Below are 26728 nucleotides of genomic sequence, written 5' to 3' on the forward strand. Positions count from 1 at the left end.
ATGGATTTAATTATTGAGCTAAGCTGCCCAAGTGCTTGTTTCTGGCTCCTTAGAAGTCTCTCTATTTATTTGGAAGGGCCCTGGTTGGAGTTAAAGACCCAGTCTGTGCCCAAGGAATCAAAAATAAAAGGCCCCGGGGCACCTGCATGACCGACTCTTGGTTTAAGCTCAGGACATGATCAGTTTGTGAATTCAAGCCCCACATCTGGCTCCATACTGACAATACAGAGCCTGCTTGAGATTCTCTCTTTCCCTCTCTCTCGCTCTCTGCCCCTCCCATGCACTCACTCTCTCTCTCAAAATAAAACAAACTTAAAAAAAAAAAAAAGTTTAAAACAATAAATGAATATGAGGCCCTGCCTATACTGCCCCAATAATTTGAGCACAGCACCTAAAGAGAGAGCTCCTCAATTAAACCAAAGTTTCCAAAACTCTCTATGAGGATCCCTGGACAACCATGGAGAAGGGGGCACTGCTCACCTGATCGGTCCATTTTTCTCCTTGGCTTTCCTCAGTCTCAGACGTGGTAGAGGCCTTCCATGCACTGTGACAAAGTCTACTTCTGGAAGAGGAGGCTCTGAAAACAAGTCAAAAAGAGGAAAAGGGTGTGATCAGAACAAATGGAAGCATGACCAAAGTGGTCCTAATGGGGGCCATCAAAAGGAAAGTTCAAATGTAAGGACTGATGAGCATTTTCTGACATATGCTATAACACGAATGAATCTTGAAAACATGACACTAAATGAAATAAGCCAGACTTAGAAAGACATTGTATGATCCCTCCTACATGCAATATCTAGAACAGACAAATTCATAGAAGCAGAAGTAGATTGGAAGTTGCTAAGGACTGAGGGGTGGGTAGGCAAGGGGGAGTTAATTGTGTAATGATCAACAGAATTTCTGTCTGGGATGATGAAAAGATTGTAGAAATAGATAGTGGTGATGATTTACAACATCATGAATGTACTTAATTCTGTGCCAGAAAACGGTTACAATGGTACATTTTATGTTATATATTTTACCACAGTAAAGTTTAAAAAAAAAAAAATAAGCAATTCCCCAGTGCTGACAGGGTGGATACAGTGGGCCTTACAGTTAACTTGGTGGACAGGTTCCAGATATGCTGGGGAAAACCAGCATATCAGACTTCTAGATCCTTCCCAATCACAGAACATTCTGTCCTTCTTTTGTTCTCTCCAGCAACCAGGTTTCCCAAATAGACTTTCCACTGGGAGGGGACTATGTTGGCTGACACCAGTGTTCTAGTATCTAACTGATAGCTACATTCACAGTATGAAGGCACCGGCCGCCATTGTGCCTTGTGGGTAACACAGCTGAGATGCACTGGGCACTAACTAAATGTACTAGCTGTTTTCTGCACAGGCCTCATCTCATATGATCTTCTCAACACTGCTATCAAGTGGATGAGATTTATAGAGGGAGAAAGGAAGAAAGACAAAGAATAAAATATGAATGCCCCCCTTCCCAACCCTGGCCTAGAACTCTGTTACAGTGAAAGTGAGGAGTAGGAGGCCAAAATAAACACTCAAGACTCTATTTACCCAATTAGAAAATAGACTTGGGGTAGAAATTTCCAATCCAAATTATAATAAAAACTTAGACCTTCCTAGATAGACTTTAAAGCACTATCATGAGGGGCGCCTGGATGGTTCAGTCAGTTAAGCCTCCGACTTTGGCTCAGGTCATGATCTCACAGTTCATGAGTTCAAGACATTGGGTTCTGCGCTGACATCTTGAAGCCTGGAGCCTGCTTCAGATTCTGTGTCTCCCTCTCTCTCTGCCCCTCCTCTGCTTGCACTCTGTCTCTCTCTCTTTCTCTTAAAAATAAACTTAAAAAAATAAAATAAAATATGATAGTTGCCAGAGGGAAGGGGATTTGGGGGGTAGACAAAATAAGAGAAAGGGATTAAGAGGTACAATATTCTAGTTATAAAATAAATAAGACATGGGGATGTAATGTACAGCATAAGGAATACAGTCAATAATATTGTAGCAACTCTGTATGGTGACAGATGGTGACTGGATTTATTGTGGTGACCATTTCATAATGTATATAAATATCAAATTATTATGTTGTATACCTGAAACTAATATAACTTGTATGCCAATCATTCCCCAATTAAAAAAGGCTCTGGGGCGCCTGGGTGGCTCAGTCGGTTGAGCGTCCAACTTCGGCTCAGGTCACGATCTCATGGTCCGTGAGTTCCAGCCCCGCGTCGGGCTCTGTGCTGATGGCTCAGAGCCTGCAGCCTGTTTCAGATTCTGTGTCTCCCTCTCTCTCTGACCCTCCCCCGTTCATGCTCTGTCTCTCTCTGTCTCAAAAATAAACGTTAAAAAAAATAAAAAAAAATTTTAAAAATTTTAAAAATTTAAAAAATTTTAAAAAAAGCTCTAACAGGGCGCCTGGGTGGCTTGGTTGGTTAAGTGTCCGACTTCGGCTCAGGTCATGATCTCACAGTCCGTGAGTTCGAGCCCCGCGTCGGGCTCTGTGCTGACAGCTCAGAGCCTGGAGCCTGTTTCAGATTCTGTGTCTCCCTCTCTCTCTGCCCCTCCCCTGTTCATGCTCTCTCTCTGTCTCAAAAATAAATAAACGTTAAAAAAAAAAATTAAAAAAAAAAAAAAGCTCTAACAAATATGTCATTTATACATCATCAATCAACACCTTTATTAGCTACCTTTATACGTCACGTACCATGGGAGGCTGGAAGAAACAGCCATGGAAGACACAGTTTCTGCTCTCCAGGAGTTCAGACTCTAATAGTGGAGACGGTTTCAGAAACATGCAGTGCTCAGAACCATGAGAAAGTTATACGCAGGGTGTTGTAGAAGGTGCAGAGGAAGGACACCTGAACAAGGGCAGGGGGCGCCGAGACCACAGAATGCAGAAATACATGTATACAGGGGCAGGAGGTGGGAGAGAGGGCAGAGACAGAACTGCAGCCCCACCAGTAGTTCAGCGTAGCTGAAAGGCTGAGCCCCGGTCTGGTAGGCAACAAATGGGAGGTGTGGATAGAGGTCAGATCTGACGTCCTGGCAATAGAATGAAGTCATTTACAGATTTCTTAGCAGATGTGTATTTTAGAAAGACAATTTAGGGGCAGCTGAGTGCCTCAGATGGTTAAGCATCCAACTCCTGACTTCACCTCAGGTCATGATCTCAGAGTTGTGAGATCAAGCCCCGAGTCAGGCTCTGAGCTGAAGGTGGAGCCTACTTGGGATTCTCTCTCTCCCTCTGCCCCTCCCCTGCTCATGGTCTGTCTGTCTCTCCCCCAAAATAAATAAATTAATTAATTAATTAATTAAAAAAAAGAAATATTAGGGCACCTGGGTAGCTCAGTCAGTTAAACATCTGACTCTTGGTTTCAGCTCTGGTCATATCTCATGGGTTTCCTGAGTTCAAGCCCTCGTGTTGGGCTCCACACTGACAGTGCAGAGCCTGCTTGGGATTCTCTGTCTCCCTCTCTCTCTTCCCCTCCCCACTTGTACTGTCTCTATCTCCCTCAAAGCAAGTAAACGTTAAAAAAAAATTAAAAAAAAAAAAAAAAGAAATACAATGTAGACAGCTGGTTGAAGGAGGAATTGAAAAAGAACCGAAGTACCAGTTGTCCAAAACCTTGTTAAGATGTGCCTGAGGTCTGAAGCAAGTGACAGCACTGAGAATGGAGAAGAGGGGGCAGGTGGAAGAGACACTCAGGGAGAGAGAGAACAGAACGTGGTGGAAGATAAGGAAGAGGGAAGAATCTGGGCTTTGGTTTTGACAACTGAGTCAGCAGTGATGTCAGGCAAGGTCTGGAAGAGAAGTTCAGAAGCAGCTCGCTGACATGCTTGTGGAATTGTCCAGCCGGCAGTTAGAATGCAGGTCCAGACAGGAGCAAACCGTGGTGGTGCTTCAGAGTCAGCCGTCGGTAGCTCCCCGGGGTGATGGGGTAAATGCACCTCAGCACCGACCACTAGGATCCCCAGGCATCTGATACCAAGTGGAAGAGTGAGAGCCCCAGTAACTTTTATTAAACAGTGCCAAATCTAGAATTCCTTCCAAAGTCACCTAGATATGGCCACATAAATTACATTTCCATAAGCTTGTGGGATTGCTAGGGACCCTGGAAGGTGACCTGGAACAGCCCCTGCTTACACAGTCAGGGTCTCACAGGCCTTGGAGGTCTACACCGTTTCCAAGAGGTGTGTGTTCCAAAGAGATTCTGAAACTCACGCCCCTGAGGAAGACGACTGCCAGGTTCCTGCAGCCGCGATGGGGAGAGGAGGCTGAGGTTTGAAAAGCCTTGGCCAGGTCCTCCAGGGTAATGTGCCCCTTCCAGTCTGAGAATTTCTGCCCTCAGCCCTTCACGCTAACATTGAAATGCCCTTTCATTTGTGATGTCCTGTTGTCACAGTAAAGCAAGTGCTTTTTATCACACATTTCCTGTTTTCAGCCCAGAGGGGGATGAACTGTTCACTCTCTGTGTGAGAACCTTCCTCGGGCTCTTTTAAATTTTTCCTCTGTTTGCTCTTCTCTGATTAATAATTCCAGTTACTCTAGTCTTTTGGTTCACCTCTTAAGACTGCCCAGTTTTGCCCCGTCCTCGGTACAAGCAGAACAAAGCGCTAGCTCAGCTGGGAGAAGGCAGGCCCACAGAAGGAGCTGGAAAGCCACCCCTGACTGTTTCATGCTACACTGCCCTTTGCTAGTTTCATGCCTGCAGTTAGTTCTAAATGTGCCACTGCCATCCGGCCAATTCCATCCACATGTGACTTCCAGACTGCTTTCTGTTCCAAGACCTTCCCCACCTTCTATTTTAAATAGGCTACTTTTTTTTCACTCATGTAAAAGCCTGAACTTCATTAGGCGAGTTGTTAGCCACATTTCAAGGTTAAATAATCTTAACTTCCAGCCATGTTTTCCGAGGTGCTATTCCCAGTCCCGCGCCCCACCCCACCCCCTGCCCCCAGCTGGTGTCCTGGGTAGATGTGCTTTTCTTTACATTAGCCTCATTACTGATTTAAATCAAATCAGACCCAAGGCCAGAAATGGGTCATGTCTGGGCTGGAGAGTATAGTTCTTCCACCCTGGGTATGTAAGATGGGGGAAGACCCCATAAGCAAATGACAAAGGAAAATACGGGGACTGCCATGTGAGAAAACTCTGGAGAGTAAGGAGAAAAGCAGTGAAGGAGAACTTTCCCTATAAAATATTAAATATAGCATAAAATTACAATAATTGAAATAGTATGGTACAAGCCCAGGACAAGCAAAGGAATGGAAGAAATTAGAGAGTCTAGAAAGAGATCCAAACAAATAAATGAGAATATAGTGCATAGCACAGACAGTCTTTCCAAAGGTGGTATGGGGGACACCTGGGTGGCTCAGTTGGTTAAGCGTCCGACTTCAGCTCAGGTCATATTCTCATGGCTTGTGAGTTTGAGCCCTGCATCAGGCTCAGTGCTGACAGCTCAGAGCCTGGAGCCTGCCTCTAATTCTGTCTGTTTCTCTCTCTGCCCCTCTCCCTCTCGTGCTCTCTCTAAAAAATAAATAAATATTTAAAAAATAATAAGGTAAAAATTAAAAAAAAAAAAGGTGGTGGGAAACTGGCTTATCATTTAGGGAAAAAAAATACCCTGTAAATTTAGCCTTATACTATATATCAAGACAAATTCCAAATGGGTCTAAATTTATAGGCAAAAAGCAAAACTATCAAGAAGCATCAGAGGGATGGCTCAGTCAGTAGAGCATCTGACCCTTGATCTTGGGGTTGTGAGTTCAAGCCCTACATTGGGCACAGAGATTACTTTAAAAAAAAAAGAAGACGACGAAGCATTAGACAATATTAGAGAATAAGAATTGATCTAATTTCAGGGTGGGGGAAGGTTTTTCTTGGCATGACCAGAGGCAGAAACTATAAAAGAATCAATAGAATTGATTACATGAAATGTTTAAATGTTTAAAATGTTAAAAAAGAATACTGACAAGAAAAATAAACAGTAAATAACCCAGGAGGTGGGTTATAATATGTATAACAAAAGGTTAATATCATTAATGTAGGCAAACTATTAAAATCAGTAAGAGAAAGGAAGTAATATAAGTGAAAACGTGTTAAAATTCCTCTAAAACACACCAACATGAATAAAAAGAACGGAAAAGAAAATTGAATCTGTGCCAAAACTAAAGCCCCAACTTTATGCTATAAATTTCAAGTAAATACAAGGAAATGACACACATAAATAAATACATACAAAGACACTGCGTTGGTTCTTTTTGAATCCTTAGCACCTCCCCAGCAGATCACACTGCACACTTGGGGAGGCATGACCAACTGAAACTGACAGCAATAGAAACAATGGTAGCTTGCACCATAAGTCAGCAGCCATTACAAGGCTGGCTACATTCCCCCTATCGATGAAGTTGTGAGACTTGGCCTTCCGGGGAGAAGGAACGATCTTCTCTTCATCTTTACATCCCCCCCTTCAGCACTTAGCACAGGTCTTTGTACATAACCAGTCAATAAATATTTGCTGGGTTAAATTGTTAAATCACCCCATGCCCCTCCCACACTCTTCCACCACACACAGAAACTCTGGTTTTTACGCTTCTGGTGTAAAGAAATGTTCTCATTCATATTTGGTAAAAGCTAACGCTAATACAAGAAAATAACACACCCAGCCTATTTTCCTCTGCGGTGTATCATCTTGTCTCCATGGGGCCTAGGTCAGGGTGTGGATGCTTTCAGTGAGGGGAACTGGGAGATACCCATCCCTACACAGCCATTCACTTGGAGGTTTGGGATTTAGATCTGCTAGAAAGTAGCTGGGAGAGTTCAGGGGATGAGAGAATAGGTGGCCCATGGAGGTAAGGAAGGGCCATACCTTCCTTCTAGTCTAACATTACATACCCAGATGTCAAAGAACTTGTGTCCATGAAAGACTCTCAGAGAGTCCGGACAAACACAGGAACAGCTGGCATGAAGGCCAGTCCCTCTCCGGACCTCTACTGCAGCTTCTGCCCCCTGGGAGCGAGGGGGACCAGCAGGAATAAGTGTGGTACCCTGGAAACAGCCCAAGGAAATAGGGTTCTCAGAGGACACAGGGGTGCACTGTCCTTGGAAAGTCTATGGGTAGCCAACCATGGACGAGAAGCCTCTGGCAGAAGAACTCAACAGACTTGGTCCTGTACAGTGCTTTCTGGGGACACCCAATAGGAAGAGAGGAGATATCAGACGTGGGGGCTGTGGCTTCTAGTCCTGTGGGGGAATCAGAGCTACCCTGACTAGACCTCTCCATTCTCTCCATTAAAGGGACAGTCTGCTAATGCTCAGGACATACCTATGTTTTTGATTGCTTTCCTGAATATCTGAAAAAAGTACATTCTCTTTTTCTTTTCCCGAATGCAGGCAGAGATGGGAAATTTCCCATATTAGTTTCCAGCCTTGGTACTAAAGGGCACCTTGGGAAGGAATGGTTTCCTTGACATCCTTTCTTCCCTTTTCTCCTCCAGCATTCTTGATTCTATAATAAATATTCAACCTCAAATTATCACTGTGTTGTGTACACAAGTGGTTTAGCTTTACCTTTCCACACACATTTGTTTTCTCTCTCCCCCGCCCCCCACTTTCCCCTCTCTGGTTTTTTCTCTCTCCCTATGGGAAGACAAGCTTTCTGACTTGGCTAGAAAATAGCATAACCAACGTGTGAAAGCTCTTCTGACTCTGGGTCTACACCAAGGATGGAGTTTGCTCTTTACCCTGTCCTAAAAGGAGTGTAAGTAGTGGAGCTCTTCTGAGGAATTCAGCTCACTGGGCTCTACCTGAGGGAGCCTGTCAGCCCTGAGGCACAAGCCCTGGGAGAGGACCTGGTCTCCCCCCCTCCCCTCAGGCCAACACGCTCTCCTTTTCTCACTCCAACACTTTCCTCTGCCCTTCAACGTGCCTAGAACTTGCACCCTCCTCTGAGGTCAGCGATATATTTAAAGCACTACTCTTCATCCTGTTCCCATTAGGGAGATTTAGTTTAATGTAAGGCATTCGGAAGGGAAATTCCATTCACTTTCCTTCTGGGAAATCAGCTGCTGAGTTTTCCAGGCCCAAATCCCTTGCCTCGCATTTCTGGTAAGATTGAAAAGTTCAGGATTTTATTGAAACACAGCCATATCTTAGGCAATCAAGGCATACCTCTTCCTATCAACACATAAGGCTCTCTTTTTTCCCCTTTTTATAAAAAAAGAGAGTTTGGGTGGTTTTTTGTTTCTTTTTTACCTTTTGAAAAGATCATAACAACTTGAATTTTTCACTTTTTTAAAATTTCAAATTCTTTAAAGTAGGGTAGAGTTGGAAAATATGCAGCCGTTGTCACAAAGAACTTTTTGAAGGGTCTCAATGGACTTAAATAGCTCAACAGTGTCCCCTGGTGGCCATGAGAACAAGGCACTTCAGCTAAGGGGGCTATAGTTAGCCTACAAAACAAGATTAAAATAAATGTCTCCTCAAGAAGAGACTCCCTTATCCAACTCAAAAAATTTGAAATACTGATTTAAATCAGCAGTACAAACCAGCCAAACACGGTAAGGACCACAGAGCAGGAAACTAAATAGGTATTCATTTGACTAAGTCACCACAGAGAGATGCCCAATTGGACATTACTTCTCCTTCCAGCCTAAAACTTAGTAAATTCTTTTTTTTTTTTTTTTTAAAGCTTTTCTTAACTCACCAGCCATCCCCTCAATGCTAATACCATGCAATGGCCATTCAGGGTTTGTTGTGCTATGTGCCAGCACTATCTTTACATCTCTGCCTTCAAGGAGCTTAGTCGGGGAAAAGCAAATAAACAAGTAAACTAAAAAACACAAATTCTGGGGGTGCCTGGGTGGCCTAGTCGGTGAAGCGTCCGTCTCTTGATTCAGGCCCAGGTCATGATCTCATGGTGTGTGGGTTCAAGCCCTGTGTCGGACTCTGCACTGATGGCCTGGAACCTGCTTGGGATTCTGTCTCCCTCTCTCTCTGTTCCTCCCCTGCTCTTGTAGCCTGCCCCTCCCTCCTTCCCTCCCTCTCTCTCCCCCTCTCTCTCTCTCTCAAAATAAATAAACGTTAAAAAAATTTTTTTAAATACAAGTTCTGAAAACAAGTTCTATGATGAAATTCACACAGGATAAGTGGAGAGCGAGTGATGGGGTGGAGACGGAGGTTATTTTTGAAAGGACGGGCAGGGAGAGCTTCTCTAAGGTACTGGCATCTGAGCAGAGACGTGGATGATTATAAAGAAGCCATGTGCAGAGTGTGCACCAGGAACAGTAAACAGTAAATGGAAAGGCCTGGATGCACAAACAGGTTTGACCCATCTGAGGAACAGCGAAGAAGGCAGGGGGGCAGCAGATGCTAGCGAGAAACAGAGAGAGCAGAGATGAAGTCAGGGAGGCAGGGAGCCAGACTCCATGCTTCATGGTAAGAACGTGGATTCTATTCTAATGCTAATGCAAACTCATTGGACGGTTTTGAGCTAGGGATGACACATTCTCCTATGCATTTTTAAAAGATCACTCTGACTTCTGGGTGATCTTTTTAAAGTTATGGTCTCACCATACTTGGGAGTGGGGGTGAGGGGTGGGAGACTGACAGGCACCCGTGAAAGCAGAAAGACCAGTAAGAAAGTCAGTGTAGGAGTCCAAGCAAGAGGTTGCTGACTTGGATAAGGTTGCTTTGTGGTGAAGGTGAAGATGGAGAGAAGTGGGTGGATTCCAAGTATATTTTAGAAACAAAAGCAGAAGTTGGTCGGGAAGGGTAGAAGCTTTTTCACCTGAGCAACAGGTGAACAGGAATGCCAATAACCAAGATAGGGAAGCCTGGACGGAAAATGGCTTTGAAGGTGAGAGGAGAGTTGAGAAATCAAAATCCTCTTGGACTTGTCAATTGGGTGTGCAAGAAGTTGTTTAAAAGATGACTGGATATATGAGCAGGGCACTCAGGGGAGAATCTGGGACTAGGATACATATCTGGGAATCCTCAGCATACAGGCAATATTCTTAGCTGGGCAGAGGGGGTAGATAATGAAGAAAAAGGAAGAGGAACAGGCAGAGAGGGCATCCGTAAAAGAGGACTGAGCAAAGAGGAGCCAGCAAAGAGGACTGAGAAGGAGCAGCCAGTGAGGCAGGAGGACCTAAAAGCCCAGAGAAACTGTATTTCAAGAAGGCAGGAATGCCAAATGCCATGGTGGGGGAGGGGGTGGGGGGGCAGGAAAGGGAATAAAAATTAAATAAAAACAAAATTGGGCAGCAGATTTTGCAAGATGGAGACACTTTCAGTAAAGCAGTGTGGCCAGGACAACCACCTCCAGTTTGGAAACAGTTAAAGGAAGTACCTGAAGTAAGGATGTGGAGTCTATAGAACAGACACTTCTTTCAAGTTTTACGGTAAAGGGGATGCTGAAAGAAGTAGCTGGGGGGAATATGGGATCAAAGGAAGTGAGTTTTTTAGTTTCTTTGGTTTTCATTTAAAAATGGAGATCCTGGGGCGCCTGGGTGGCGCAGTCGGTTAAGCGTCCGACTTCAGCCAGGTCACGATCTCGCGGTCCGTGAGTTCGAGCCCCGCGTCAGGCTCTGGGCTGATGGCTCGGAGCCTGGAGCCTGTTTCCGATTCTGTGTCTCCCTCTCTCTCTGCCCCTCCCCCGTTCATGCTCTGTCTCTCTCTGTCCCAAAAATAAATAAAAAAAAAAAACGTTGAAAAAAAAAATTTAAAAATGGAGATCCTACAACATGCTTGTGCAGTGCTGGGATGATTTCTCTACTGGGGATGATGACTGGGCAGGAAGGGATGGGATCCAACACACCCATTGAGGGGAGCAGTCACCTGAGGAGTGGGGACCAGAGAGAAGACAGAACACACGGTTCTGCCCGAGAGTAGCAATGGGAGACTTGGGAGAGGCAAGTCCTCCCTGATGACTTCTAATTGCTCGGTGAAGTAAGAAACAAGAAGGCAATACTCCGAGTCTTAGCTCAACTCTCCCAGATTTGAAGAGAGACAAGAAAATGAGAGGAATGTGAATTTTCCAGGGACCAGAGTGGGACTGCCTATCACTTCTCCCTGGAAAGGACAGACTCTTGAGGCACTTGCGACAGAATGACAATTAACTCATGTTACTGAGAAACAGTACTAATGAGAGAGAATTCTTTTTAGGTATGAAATGTTTGAACTATTTCAAATATCCGGAAGGAATGTAACCAGCATTCATAGACACGCTAGCCGGATTTAATTCGCATTAATGGTTTGTTTCAGCTGTCTTTTTAAGGAATAAAATATTACAGTCACAGTTACAGTAGTCTCTCCAGTTCCACGCCCTTTTTCCTCTCACTCTTCAAGTTCATTCTTTAATGATAGGAAGCAATAGTGTTTCTCTCTATCTGGGCCCATCTACGGCTCTGTGGTGACTGCGTTCATCCAAATGCTGTTATTCAAGATTTACCTGTTATCTGGGTTGTCAGGGAGAGGACCACAGGAAGTTCAGAAGACAAAGCCTGGACGTGGACACTGTAGTTGGTGCCCGGATGCAGGTCCAAGCACATCTCGGGAGCCTGACTGCTGGTAGTGATATTAAAGATTATTTCCTGGGAAAATTCCTTCTGATACCATCTCTGGCCCTGAATGTGGAACTGAAACACAGAAAAGTTCACTAGGTGAATGGCTGGCCTGGAAGGCTCCAAATGCCTCCAAACCTTTTCTCATGAGCAATCTTGCTCTTAACTCTAAAGTTCCTTCAAAAAGTGAAATACAACAGTAAACAAATATTAGAGACGTAATACCATAAATACTGTTGCCACGATATATCAGCGCAATAAAAATAGCTTTAAATCAAAATGTGCAAAAGGCCAAGGCCCCAGTACTAACAATTTTCTTGGTCTCGTTCTCACATATACAATGAGCAATGTGAAAGTCTGTTGGCAAAACTATAGGAGCAAAGCCACAGAACATTTTCCTAGAAAGAAAACGAAGGTGCATCCAGGTGGCTCAGTTGGTTAAGCATCCGACTTCGGCTCAGGTCATGATCTCATGGCTTGTGAGTTCAAGCCCCACACGGGGCTCTGGGTGGACAGCTCAGAGCTTGGAGCCTGCTTCAGATTCTGTGACTCCTCTCTCTCTGCCCCTCCCCTGCTCACACTCTGTCTCTCTCTCAAAAATAAACAAACATTAAATAAAAGTTAAAAGAGAGAAAGAAAGCAAGAGAAAGAAAGAACAAAAGGAAGGAAGGAAGGAAGGAGGGAGGGAGGGAGGGAGGGAGGGAGGGAAGGAGGGAGAGAAGGAAGGAAGGAAGGAAGGAAGGAAGGAAGGAAGGAAGGAAGGAAGAAAGAAAGAAAGAAAGAAAGAAAGAAGGAAAGAAGGAAAGAAAGAGGAATCTGAACTAAGCCTTCTCCAGAGCAGGACCTGAATTAGGAAACTCCAAGCTGGTCTGGTAAAACCTCAGCAGGATTCTTCTCCTCTGCCTGCCCCCTTCTGACATTCCCTCCATTTTCCTGGAATATCCCAGCACAGGGGCCAATACACATACTTTTCTGCCCACTTAAATTCTTCTAGTAGCAGCTCATCCCACGGGCTTTACCTTTCTCACTCACAACCGCATCTAGCTTCAAAGATTCCCCTTGACTCCCTAGACGATATGTTCATACCCTGGTCAGAGACACATGCAAAAGCCATGGATTCCTTCCACGGATCCTGTGTGAGCATCAGCTCTGCATCGGGCTGCGTGCCCAAAGAAACTTTCATGACTTACTCATCAATCCCCAAGGTCTCTCTCTTCAAATATGCATTACAAGTGCCCATCTTCTTGCTTGTGCGTGCAATTGCCACTATCAATCCGCCATTGATAATCACAGCTGTAGAAGTAGATTTTTAGGTTCACTGATATTTTTTAAGCCTCCCACACAAGACAACATCTATACATAGAGTAACTTACTGAATACATCTCCTCTGTATCAGCTGTTTTTGTACTTCTCCATCTCAAGCAGGTTTCATTAAATATTGAAATGTTACTGATGATCTGTTTTACTGCAGGGGGAAAGAATGAGAAATCAACTTACACTCTATACAAAAATGCTACCTTTTATAGAGCATGCAGCTCCTGATCTCAGGGTTGTGAGTTTGAGCCCCACAGTAGGTATAGAGATTACTTAAAAAATAAAATCTATAAAATAGAATGCTATCTTGTCATGGAATCACTTACACAGGACAATTTCAGTAGTACTTTAATTTAGAAATTAGTGGTGGCAGTCTGAGAAACACCACTTTTACATTTATGTAAACTCAATCTTGATGAAAGATTTAAAATCAAAAGATACCCAATCAGAGGATCCCTTTTAAAAATTACTTAAATCCAGTCACTGCAAACTCCCCTGGTTTACTAACCTAAAACTGCAGTTCGGGCTTAGACAACCTCATTTATACAGATAAGTATCAATTTCAAATTCTGAGCAGGGAGCAACACTTGAGCAGAGCATTGAGAAGTGCTCTTCTTTGCGGAACTGAAAAAAGATTTGCTAAGAAGTTTCACAGCAACACTGCCATGATTAATAAATCATAAAGACAACTCCCAAAGCACCTGAAAAAAAGAAAAGTCTCAAGGGAACCAAGCCTTTATTGTGTAAACCCCTGGCCTGACAGGTTCCTATGAATGAAGCCACATTGGTAGATGTGACCCTTCTTTATGGATTGGGCAGCTTTGCCCAGAGAAAACCTGTTCCACAGGTCACAAGCTGTACTTCAAATGTTGTAAGACAGAGTAGGTAAGAAAGTACAGGTGTTTCAGAATAATGGAATCTCACTATTGGGTACAGAATTTAAAGATAACTAGCAGTAGTCCAAGGAACTTTATACTTATGAAACTTTCAAAAACCGATAACCTCAATACTATTTAAGTTGCAGACCATACAAAAAGGTAGAAAGTTTCCCAATTTACTCAAGATGACTGGATATCCACAATTCCCAAATTGTGCAAGCAATTACAAAACACACTATGCCAAACTCACTTATCATTATAAATGCAAAAACCTAAAATAAAATATTAGTAAACAGAAGTCAGCAGTAGCTTCAAAGAACAATACACTATGATCAAGGAAGATTCATTCCAGGAATATAGAGGTGATCATTATTGGGAAAGTATTAATAGATTAAAAGGGAAAGGACACATGGTTACTTCTATACCCATTATGGTTAACACATTTAATACATGTTCCTGACTAAAAATCTTAGTCAACTAAGATTTAATTTGATAGAAACTCCTTAATTTAAGAGTGTTTATTAGAAACCACCATCCTTGCTGGTAAAATAATGAAGCAATTTCTAGTAAAGTTAAGAACAATACAAGGATGCATGTTCTCAAAGCTATTTTTTAGCATTAGCTATGAGATTCTAGACGACATGGAGAGAGGCAAGAACAAAATGAGCTATAAATACCAGGAAGAAAGGGAATAACGCAACTTCCAGTAAATCTAAGAGAATCAACTGAAAACAAATATGAAATCACTTGAAAACAAGAGAAAAACACATGCAAATAATGGAGTTTGGCAAAGTGTACCCAAATATAAGAACACAGAAAAACTAGTCATTTTCAATAGATCTATAAGAACAAGTATGGTAGGCTAAAAACAGGCCCCCCCAAAATGTCCACATCCATCTGTGACCATGTTACCTTACATGGCAGAGGGACTCTGCAATTGATTAAGATAGGGAGAGTATCCAAGATTATCCAGATGAGCCCAATGTAGTGACCTTGGTCCTCATAAGAGAGAGACAAGAAGATCAGGGTTAGAGAGAGATTCAAGGACAAAAGCAGCAGTTAAACCAATGAGCTTCAAAGATGGAGGATGGGGCCCAAGCTAAGGAATGTTAGTAGGATCTAGAAACTCGAAAGGAAAAGGAAATTGATTCTCTCCTCCAGCTTCCAGAATGAATACACACTTGCTGACACCATCATTTTAACAGAATGGAACTGATTTGAACTTCGGACCTCCAGAACTATAAGTTCATGTTGTTTTAAGCCACTAAATTGGTGGTAATTTGTCAAACTAGCAATAGGAAACTAAAACAACAAATAAACTACAACAAAAAGATGCAGTACCCAGCCACCGCAGTTCACTGTGCCCAGCCACCAGGTTCAGATTAGTCCCAGCCACTGATACATACCATGGCCAGCCTCATGCCCCCAACAACACCAGCACGCAGCCCCCAGCCACCATAGTGCTTCAAGAAATCCAGTATAGAACTAGTGACCCAGCACAAATTTTGCTAACACCACCACTTGCTCTCAAGTTCCCCAGCAGGCATGCCCACCCTGCCTGGGCCCCACTAACACCACAGAGAGCAAGCACAGCCCACAACAGGCAGAGAATCAGTGCAAACAACTGCACTGAAGGGAAAAGTGATTCAGACACTACAGCAGACTACACACATAGCAGCACATATAGGATACTCTCCTGAAGTGCCAGGTTCTGGTGAACAGAGGAAACTGCACTGTAGGGCACTCCAAGACCTCTTCTTCATAAAGTCACTACTTTCAAGATCAGAAGACATAGCTGACTTTCTTAACACACAGAAACAGACACAGAGAGGCAGACAAAACAAGGGAACAGAGAAATTTATCCCAAATGAAATACGAGGACAAGGCCATGACCAGAGATCTAAGTGAAACAGATATAAGTAATATTACTGATAGAGAATTTAAGGCAATTATCATAAGGATAATCACTGGACTTAAGAAAAATAGTGGAAGACATGAGTTGAGACCCTCAGCACAAAGATAAAGAATAACATAGCAGAGATAAAGGGCTCAATAAACAAAATGAGAAACACACTTGATGGAATGAACAGAAGAATGGAAGAAGAAGAGGAATGAATTAGTGATCTAGAAGGCAGAGTAATAGGAAGCAATCAAGCTGAATAAAAGAGAGAAAAAAGAATCATGCAAAATGGGAACTCAGTGACTCCATCATATGCAATGACATTCATAGTATAGGAGTCCCAGAAGAAGAAGAGAGACAGAAAAGGAGGCAGAGAATTTATTTGAGGAAGTAGTAACCGAAAAATTTCCTAATCTGGAGAAGGAAACAGATATCCAGATCCAGAAGGCACAGAGAACTCAAATCAAAATCAACAAAAGCAGACCCACACCAAGACATATTGTAATTAAATGGCAAAATACAGTGGTAAAGAAAATATTTTTAAGGCAGCAAGAAAAAAGAAGACAGTTACTTACAATGGAAAATCCATAAGGCTAACAAGGAGACTTTTCAACAAAAACTTTGTAAGCCAGAAGGGAATGGCATGGTATATTGAAAGTGCTGAATGGGAAAAATCTGCCACAAAAGATGCTCTATCCAGCAACAGAAGGAGAGATAAAGAGTTTCCCAGACAAACAAAAACTAAAAGAGTTCAACCAAATCAGGCCTGCAAGAAATATTAAAGGGGGCTCTGTGAGTGGAGAGACCAAAAATGACAGTATAAAGGAAGGAAACACAAAAGCAATAAAAATGAATATTTCTGTAAAAAATCAGTCAAGGAATTCACAAAATAAAAGAATATAAGGGGCACCTGGGTGGCTCAGTTGGTTAAGCATCCAACTTTGGCTCAGGTCATGAGCTCATGGCTCATGAGTTCAAGCCGCACTTTGGGCTCTGTGCTGACAGCTCAGAGTCCATAGACTGCATTGGGTTCTGTGTCTCCATCTCTCTCTGCCTTTCCCTTGCTCATACTCTGTCTCTCTCTCTCTCTCTCAAAAATAAACATTAATATATATAATATATATATATAATATATCTATGATATATATTACATAAACACATTACACATATATATATTTCATGTAATATATATATTATATATAATATGTATATAAGGGGCACCTGGGTGGTTCAGTCAGTTGGGCCTCTGACTTGGGCTCAGATCATGATCTCATGGTTTGTGGGTTTGAGCTCTGCATTGGGCTCTGTGCTAACAGCTCAGAGCCTGGAGCCTGCTTTGGATTCTGTGTCTCCCTCTCTCTCTGCCCCAATCCTGCTTGCACTCTGTCTCTGTCTCTCAAAAACAAATAAACATTCAAGAATACACACACACACACACACACACACACACACACACATAAAATATAATAACATATATCTAAAATATGGGGAGTGGCACAAAAACAGACACATAGACCAATGGAATAGAATAGAAACCCCAGAACTAGACCCACAAACGTATGGCCAACTAATCTTTGACAAAGCAGGAAAGAACATCCAATGGAAAAAAGACAGTCTCTTTAACAAATGGTGCTGGGAGAACTGGACAGCAACATGCAGAAGGTTGAAACTAGACCACTTTCTCACACCATTCACAAAAACAAACTCAAAATGGATAAAGGACCTGAACATGAGACAGGAAACCATCAAAACTCTAGAGGAGAAAGCAGGAAAAGACCTCTCTGACCTCAGCCATAGCAATTTCTTACTTGACACATCCCCAAAGGCAAGGGAATTAAAAGCAAAAATGAACTACTGGGACCTTATGAAGATAAAAAGCTTCTGCACAGCAAAGGAAACAACCAACAAAACTAAAAGGCAACCAACGGAATGGGAAAAGATATTTGCAAATGCCATATTGGACAAAGGGCTAGTATCCAAAATCTATAAAGAGCTCACCAAACTCCACACCCGAAAAACAAATAACCCAGTGAAGAAATGGGCAGAAAACACGAATAGACACTTCTCTAAAGAAGACATCCAGATGGCCAACAGGCACATGAAAAGATGCTCAACGTCGCTCCTCATCAGGGAAATACAAATCAAAACCACACTCAGGTATCACCTCACGCCAGTCAGAGTGGCCAAAATGAACAAATCAGGAGACTATAGATGCTCGAGAGATGTGGAGAAACAGGAACCCTCTTGCACTGTTGGTGGGAATGCAAATTGGTGCAGCCACTCTGGAAAGCAGTGTGGAGGTTCCTCAGAAAATTAAAAATAGACCTACCCTATGACCCAGCAATAGCACTGTTAGGAATTTACCCAAGGGATACAGGAGTACTGATGCATAGGGGCACTTGTACCCCAATGTTTATAGCAGCACTCTCAACAATAGCCAAATTATGGAAAGAGCCTAAATGTCCATCAACTGATGAATGGATAAAAAAATTGTGGTTTATATACACAATGGAGTACTACATGGCAATGAGAAAGAATGAAACATAGCCCTGTGTAGCAACATGGATGGAACTGGAGAGTGTGATGCTAAGTGAAATAAGCCATACAGAGAAAGACAGATACCATATGGTTTCACTCTTATGTGGATCCTGAGAAACTTAACAGAAACCCATGGAGGAGGGGAAGGAAAAAAAAAAAAAAAAAAAGAGGTTAGAGTGGGAGAGAGCCAAAGCATAAGAGACTCTTAAAAACTGAGAACAAACTGAGAGTTGATGGGGGGTGGGAGGGTGGGTGATGGGTATTGAGGAGGGTACCTTTTAGGATGAGCACTGGGTGTTGTATGGAAACCAATTTGACAATAAACTCCATATATTGAAAAAAAATAAAAAATAAGGTAAAAAAAAAGAAAATAAATAAAAGTAACACTCATAAAAAAAAAAAAGAAAGTGAGGGGGTAGAGAAACATGTATCATGCAAATGGATGTCAAAAGAAAACTGGAGTAGCAATACTTAGATCAGACAACATAGACTTTAAAACAAAGGCTGTCGGGGTGCCTGGTGGCTCAGTTGGTTAAGCATCCAACTCTTGATCTTGGCTCAGGTCATGATCTCAACTCAAGTCATGATTTCACGGTTTGTGGATGTGAGCCCCACACTGGGCTCTATGCTGGCAGCACAGAGCTTGCTTGGGATTCTGTCTCTCCCTCTCTCTGCCCCTCCCCCGCTTGTGCGCTCAGGTGTAGTGCACACTCTCTCTCGCAAAATAAATAAATAAACTTAAAAGAAAAAAGACTGTAATAAGAGTCAAAGAAGGAAACTACATAATAATAAAGGGGACAATCCAACAAGAAGATATAACAATTGTAAATATTTATGCACCCAATATGAAAGCATCCAAATACACAAAACCTTTACTAACAAACATAAAGGAACTAATCAATAGTAATACAATAATAGTAGGGGGCTTTAACATCCCACTTACGTCAATGGACAAATCATCTAAACACAAAATCAACAAGGAAATAGTGGCTTTGAATGACCCACTGGAACAGATGGATTTAACAGATATATTCAGAACATTCCAACCTAAAACAACAGAATATACATTCTCTGCAAGTACATGGAACATTCTCCAGAAAGATCATATATTAGGCCACATAACCAGCCTCAACAAATTCAAAAAGACTGAAGTCATACCATGTATCTTTTCTGACCACAGTACTATAAAAATAGAAGTCAACCACAAGAAAAAATCTGGAAAGCACACAAATACATGGAGGTTAAGTAACATGCCGCTAAATAATGAATGGGTAAACCAAGAAATCAAGAAGAAATAAAAAAGGGCACTTGGGTGGCTCAGTCAGTTAAGCGTCTTAATTCTTGATTTCGGCTCAGGTCATGATCTCACGGTTCGTGGGATCAAGCCCCACATTGGGCTCTGCACTGACAGCCCAGAAATTTCTTGGGAGTCTCTCTGCTCTTCCCTTGCTCTCTTTCTTTCTCAAAATAAATAAGTAAAGCATTTAAAAAAAGATAAAAAACTACATGGAAACAAATGAAAATGAAAACACAATAGTCCAAAACCTGTGGGATGCAGCCAAAGTGGTTCTAAGAGGGAAGTTTATAGTAATATAGGCCTACCTCAAGAAGAAAAATCTCCCATAAACAACATAACCTTACACCTAAAGAAGCTAGAAAAAGAACAAACAAAACCTAAATCTAGAAGAAGTAAGTAAATAATAAAGATTAGAGCAGAAACAAATTATATAGAAACTAAAAAAACAATAGAACCAATCAATGAAACCAGGACCTGGTTCTCTGGGGGAAAAAAACCAAACGGTTTAAAACCTTTAGCTGGATTTATCAAGAGAAAAAGGAGAAAGGACTCAAATAAAATCACAGATGAGAAAGGAGAAAATAACAACTAATATCACAGAAATATAAACTCTTGTAAGAGAATATTATGAAAAACTATATGCCAATAAATTACACAACCTAGAAGAAATGGATAAATTTCTAGAAACATGTAAACTACCACAACTGAAAAAGGAATAAATAGAAAATTTGAAGAGACCAATGATTAGCCAAGAAATTAAATCTGTAATCAAAAAACTCACAACAAACAAAAGTTCAGGAACAGATGGCTTCACAGGTGAATTCTACCAAGCATTTAAGGAAGAATTAATACCTATTTCTCTCAAACTATTTCAAAAAAAAAAAAAAAAAAAAAAAGACAGAAAAGCAAGGAAAAGTTCCAAATTCATTCTTTGAGGCCAGAATTATCCTGATACAAAAACTGGATAAAGACACCACTAAAAAAGAGAACTACAGAGCAATATCCCTGATGAACACAGACACATAAAAATCCTCTTTAAAATACTAGCAAACTGAATCCAACAATACATTAAAAAAATCATTCACCATGATCAAGTGGGATTTATTCCTAGGTTACAAGGGTGATTCAATATTCGCAAATCAATCAACATGATACATCACATCAATATGAGAAAGGATAAGAACCATATGATCTCAGATGCAGAAAAAGCATGTGACAAAGTACAACAACTATTCATGATACAAACGCTCAGCAAGTAGGTTTAGAGGGAGTATACCTGAACTTAATAAAGGCCTTATATGAAAAACCCACAGCTAACATCATCCTTAATGGGGAAACACTGAGAGCTTTTCCCCTAATGTCAAGAACAAGATAAGGATGTTCGCTCTCAACACTTTTATTCAACATAATACTTAAAGTCCTAGCCACAACAATCAGACAACAAAAAGAAATAAAAGGCATCCAAATTGCTAAAGAAGAAGTAAAACTCTCATTATTTGCATGATATGAGACATACATATGTATACACACACACACACACACACATATATATATATATCCTGAAAGATTCCACCAAAAAAATTGCTAGAACTGAGAAACAAATTCAGTAAAGTGGCAGGATACAGAATCAAGGTACAGAAATCTGTTGCATTTCTACACAACAATAATGAAGCAGCGAAAGAGAAATTAAGAAAACAATCCCACTTACAATTGCACCAGGAATAATACGATACCCAGGAATACATCTACCAAAGAGGTAAAAGACCTGTACTCTGAAAACTATAAAACACTGATGAAACAAATGGAAGGTGACACAAAGAAATGGAAAGACATTCCATGCTCACAGATAGGAAGAATAAGTATTGTTAAAATATCCCTGCTACCCAAAGCAATCTACAGATTTAATGCAACCCCTATCAAAATACCAATAGCAATTTTCACAGAACTAAAACAAACTATTCTAAAATTTGTATGCAACCACCAAAGACCTTGAATAGTCAAAGCAATCCTGAAAAGGAAAAGCAAAGCTGGGGGCATCACAAATCTGGACTTCAAGTTTTATTACAAAGCTACAGTAATCAAAACACTTGAGACTAGCACAAAAGACACACAGATCAATGGCACAGAATAGAAAACCCAGAAATGAACCCACAATTATATGGTCGATTAATCTTCAACAAAAGAGGAAGAATATCCAATGGGAAAAGTCTCTTCAATAAACGGTGCTGGGATGGCATCACGAAAAAGAAAAAAAAAAAGGACTGTTTACACCATACGCAAAAATAAATTCAAAATGGATTAAAGAGGGGGGCCTGGGTGGCTCAGTTGGTTAAGCATCCAACTTGAGCTCAGGTCACAATCTCATGGTTCGTGAGTTCAAACCCCATGGAAGGCTCTATGAAGACACCTCAGAGCCTAAAGCCTATTTCGGATACTGTGTCTCCCTTTCTCTCTCTCTCTCTGCCCTCCCCTGCTTACACTCTGTCTCTCTCTCTCTCTCAATCAAAACTAAATAAACATTAAAAAAAATTTTTTTAGTGGATTAAAGACCTAAATGTGAGACCTGAAACCATAAAAAATCCTAGAAGAGAACACAGGCAGTAATGTTGTTGACACGGGCCATAGCAACTTTTTTCTAAATATGTCTCCTGAGGCAAGAGAAACAGAAGCAATAAGTAAACTATTGGGACCACATCAAAATAAAACACTTCTTCACAGCAAAGGAAACAATCAACAAAACCAAAGGCAACATACAGAATGAGAGAAGATATTTGCAAATGACATATCTGGTAAAGGGTTAGTATCCAAAATAAATAAAGAACTTATAAAACTCAACATCCAAAAACCAAATAATCCAATTAAAAATGGGTAGAAGACATGAACAGACGTTTCTACAAATAAGACATACAGATGGTCAACAGACACATGAAAAGATGCTCATCTTCACTTACCATCAGGGAAATGCAAATCAAAACTACACTGAGTTATCACCTCACACCTGTCAGAATGGCTAAACGTAACAACACAAGAAATAACAGGTGTTGGTGAGGATGTGGAGGAAGGAACACTCCTACACTGTTAGTGGGAATGCCAACTGGTGAAGCCACTGTGGAAAACAGCATAGAAGTTCCTCAAAAATTAAAAAAAAAGAACTATCCTAGGGGCACCTGGGTGGCTCAGTCAGTTAAGCCTCCAACACTTGATTTCGGGTCAGGTCATATAATCTCAAAGTTTGTGAGATGGAGCCCCATGTTGGGCTCTGCGCTGACAGCAAGGAGCCTGCTTCAGATTCTCTCTCTCTCTCTCTCTCTCTCTCTCTCTCTCTGCCCTACCCTCTTCCCCCTCTCGAGCACACACACATGTGCACTTTCTCTCTCAAAAATAAATAAATAAGCTTAAAAAAAAAAGAAGTAGGTGATGGAGATTAAGAAGTGCACTTGTCATGATGAGTACCAAGTAATGTAAGGAAGTGTTGAGTTACTACACTGTACACCTGAAACTAATATAATACTTTGTGCTAACTAAAATTAAGACTGGGGCGCCTGGGTGGCTCAGTCGGTTGAGCGTCCGACTTCAGCTCAGGTCATGATCTCACACTTCGTGAGTTTGAGCCCTGCGTCCGGCTCTGTGCTGACAGCTCAGAGCCTGGAGCCCGCTTCAGATTCTGTGTCTCCCCCTCTCTCTGTCCCTCCCCTGCTCATGCTCGGTCTCTCTCTGTCTCAAAAATAAATTTAAAAAAAACATTAAAAATAAATAAATAAATAAAATTAAGACTAAATTTTAAAAAAATTAAATAAAATAATCAAAAGATCCTTATCCACAGGAGAAGAAACCACAAACTTCAAATAAAATAGAATAGGAATAGATTTATTAGAAATAAATCTAACTAGAAATGTCCAAGACTTATGAAGATTTTTTTTTCTTCCGGAAGGACAGAAAAGAAAACAATAGAGAAATGCCACATCCATGAATGGAAAGACTCAAAAGTGAACCTTCTTGGAACGTGGTGAGTTTACACATTCATTCAATAAATACTTAGAAAGTTCTTACCATCTACAGGCATGCTTTAGGGGCTAGGGATAAAGTGGAGAGGAAACAAAGTTGCTACACCTAAGGGAATTCATTCTAGCAAAAAAGGCAGAAAATAAATAAGTAGACAAAACAAATAAAAAATATAATCTTGTGTGCTGGTAAAGTCTGAAGAAAAGCAACGCAGGAGGCTAGAAAGCACAGAGATGATTTGTGAGCAGAGACCCGACGGATGTGAGTCACCAAGAATGGAAGAAGAGCAGTCAGAGGGAGCTCCAAGGTCTGTGTCCCCCATGTAGGAAATCAGCTTGGCACACTCACTGAACAGAAAGCAATCACTGCTACATTTCTTTGGAAGGATTAACGAGAATAGCAACAAAAACAATTGAAAGAGGTCATAAGCAGGTATCAGTACCTATTATATAGCTACAACAGTGTTTCTCTACCGTTTTTCATCACAGCCCCACAAGCAGCCTTTTATTTTTTTAATTTTTTTAATACAATTTATTGTCAAACTGGCTAACATACAGTGTGTAAAGTGTGCTCCTGGTTTTGGGGGTAGATTCCCGTGGTTCATCATTTACATACAACACCCAGTGCTCATCCCAACAAGTGGTTCATCGTTTACATACAACACCCAGTGCTCATCCCAAGTGCCCTCCTCAACGTCCATCACCCACTTTCCCCTCTCCCAAACCAACCCCCCCCCTTCTCTGTATTTAAGAGTCTCTTATGGTTTGCCTCCCTCCCTCTCTGTTTGTAACTTTTCCCCCCTTCCCTTCCCCCATGGTTTTCTATTAAATTTAAGCCCTAGAGGAGAAAGCAGGCAACAACCTATTTGACCTCAGCCACGGCAATTTCTTGCTTGACACCTCTCCAAAGGCAAGAGAATTAAAAGCAAAAATGAGCAACCTTTTTAAACAGTTTTCCCCTAATCTCTCACCTTCTATAAAAATGTAATAATCCCAGATATGCTGTATGTTTCTTATGTACTATATGTTTATCTGTGCTTCATATATAAAAAGAATAAAATTCTCTCACCTCTCAAGAACAAATTTTTGCCCCCTTGTGGGTAATTTTGCCCCCAGGGTGACATCACCCCCACTGAGAATATGCTAGAGTAATTAAACAGAACTGTTTCACTGGTTAAATTCAGTTGCATCTTGGTCAGAGGGCAATTCTCACCCTAGGTCCCCTTCCCTCCACTCAGGGGGCTTATGGTTTGGACCACAGGCAGGTTGAACCTGTGAGGTGTTCAACTGGGGAGAAAAGGATCCCCAATAGAACCAGTCCTGAATCTCTTCTTACCCTGCTCTCTGACCCCTTGCTATGGCAAGTACATGCCCTGTCCCTCATACCAATATTCCTTCCCTGCTTCATTTTTAGTGGTCACTCTGCCTACTCTTTCTCTCCCTTCCCCACCCAGAAGGCCAACCTAATCAAGAATCCTGCAGTTGAAAAACCAGACCTGCAAGAATGCCTCACAGAAGAGAAGAGTTGGTTCCTAGTTCATCAACTTCTTTGAAACTTTGTTTCTGCTTCAGTAATGTGAGGGAGCAACTCTGGGCAAAACCAGTCATTACTTCCTCTGTGCCCCCATAGTACCTGCAAATACCTCAATTACACGTTATGCACTGTATTATTATTGATTCTGTCTATTGCCCCCACTGAACTGAGAGACACGGTTTCTGCCCTTAACATGTATTTAATCTAGAAAGAGAGTTATACCCTATATCTGTATAATAAAAATATAAGGGCATATATAATAAATGTCATAAAGTAAATTTAAATAATAGTTAACATCTCACAGATGCTTGTTGTGAGTCAGGTATTGTGCTGGTTCCCCATAACCCACTTATTTTCACAACAAACCCATGATATAGGTATTGCTACTCCCATTTTTACAGTTAAAGCAATTTAGGCACATAAAGGTTTAAGTAATTTGCCCAAAGGCATACAAAGAGTAAGAGATCTGAGATTTGAGTTGGATAGTCTGACTCCAGAGTGTGCCAAACTATTACACATACTTCCCTGGAGCAGAGTATAGGAATTCAGAAAGAAAATTTATTTTCAGTTGGAGAGACTGTAGAAGAAGGGGGGATGGGAATATTAGGAACTAAATAAAAAAGGGGCGGGGGTTCCACATAGAAGAGCGAGCATGAGCAAAGATATGGGGGTGGAAAAGTTAGCACTTGAGAATTTATTCTAGATTACTGCTGCAATTTGTTCAATGACAATGGTGGCCAGTTAAATCCAAATCTCTCAACACCTTTCCGAAAATATTCTTCAGATCAACAAGAACAAACAAATCAACATAAAACCAGTGCTGTCATACTAACCAGAAGACAGAGAATATAAGAAACTTTAAGTTGCCTTTTAATAGAATAAATGCCAAATTCCAGCAAAGCTATCTCTCAACCTCCCACAAGTCACTGTAGAAAGTAGGGGGCTCTGAAAGAGCAGGGAAAAGAGAAGAGGGAAATGAGGGGCCTGAACGTGAGCTAGATTCACTCCCAGAAGGAGAAATTCCATTTTCAGTGTGAAAATACTGAAAGGAAAATCTTGTGTACCACAGGACTGTCTACAAGCAAAGGGTGAAAGTCTAGGACACTTCAGGTATTGGCATGAAAAAGGCATCGCTTCTGGGAAAGAAGATGATTCAGTGGAAAGAACTGGTGTCCTGGGGAGACGAAGCAGTGATGAGAAAAAGCAAGGGGGGAATGTAAGATCCTACAAGACAAAAGGGAACCCCAAAATAAAACAATATATAACTCATCCCCACACTCACCAAAAAAACAACAAAAATATCCTTTAAAGAAACTGCACTTCATTGAGTAACAGAAGAGGGCACTCTTAACCTAGAAATATTATTAACCATTCTAAACTACCAATGTTATATAATTAATATACAAAAGCAGTGTTCATTTAGAAAAGAAAAGAAAGATAAGAATGTGATAATCAAAATATTTCAGCTTATGAAAAACTACAATTTTTAAATAACCCCCAAACTAGAATTAAAAAAAAAAACAACCCTGTGACACAATTAATTGAAATAAATATCCTCAAATAAGCACTATGGGTCAGAAATTCAAAAACTAAGAACAGAAATAGACACAAAGCAGGCAGAAAATGAGACAAAAGTGACTGAATTCAGGAAACAAGCAAAAGGAAAAGACAAATCTGTATCAGAAATAAAGCTAA

At 41.2% G+C, this 26728-nt stretch overlaps 1 protein-coding gene across 11 annotated transcripts in view; it reads right to left on the reverse strand.

The window, feature by feature from the left end:
* SUSD1 (sushi domain containing 1) overlaps window positions 1-26728 on the reverse strand; it is a 285236-nt gene that overhangs the window by 173998 nt on the left and 84510 nt on the right. For all 11 annotated transcript variants that reach the window (XR_006210619.1, XR_006210620.1, XR_006210618.1 and 8 more), the window contains exons 11-13: window positions 12945-13036; window positions 11460-11646; window positions 481-577 (exon numbers count right to left, since the gene is read on the reverse strand). Coding sequence is in view for 8 of the 11 variants with exons in the window: in XM_042964612.1 (XP_042820546.1) it covers window positions 481-577; window positions 11460-11646; window positions 12945-13036 (376 nt within the window). In the remaining 3 variants the exon portion in view is untranslated. The remainder of the gene's footprint in view (window positions 1-480; window positions 578-11459; window positions 11647-12944; window positions 13037-26728) is intronic.

The sequence above is a fragment of the Panthera tigris genome, chromosome D4 (assembly GCF_018350195.1).
Source record: "Panthera tigris isolate Pti1 chromosome D4, P.tigris_Pti1_mat1.1, whole genome shotgun sequence".
Classification (NCBI taxonomy): domain Eukaryota; kingdom Metazoa; phylum Chordata; class Mammalia; order Carnivora; family Felidae; genus Panthera; species Panthera tigris.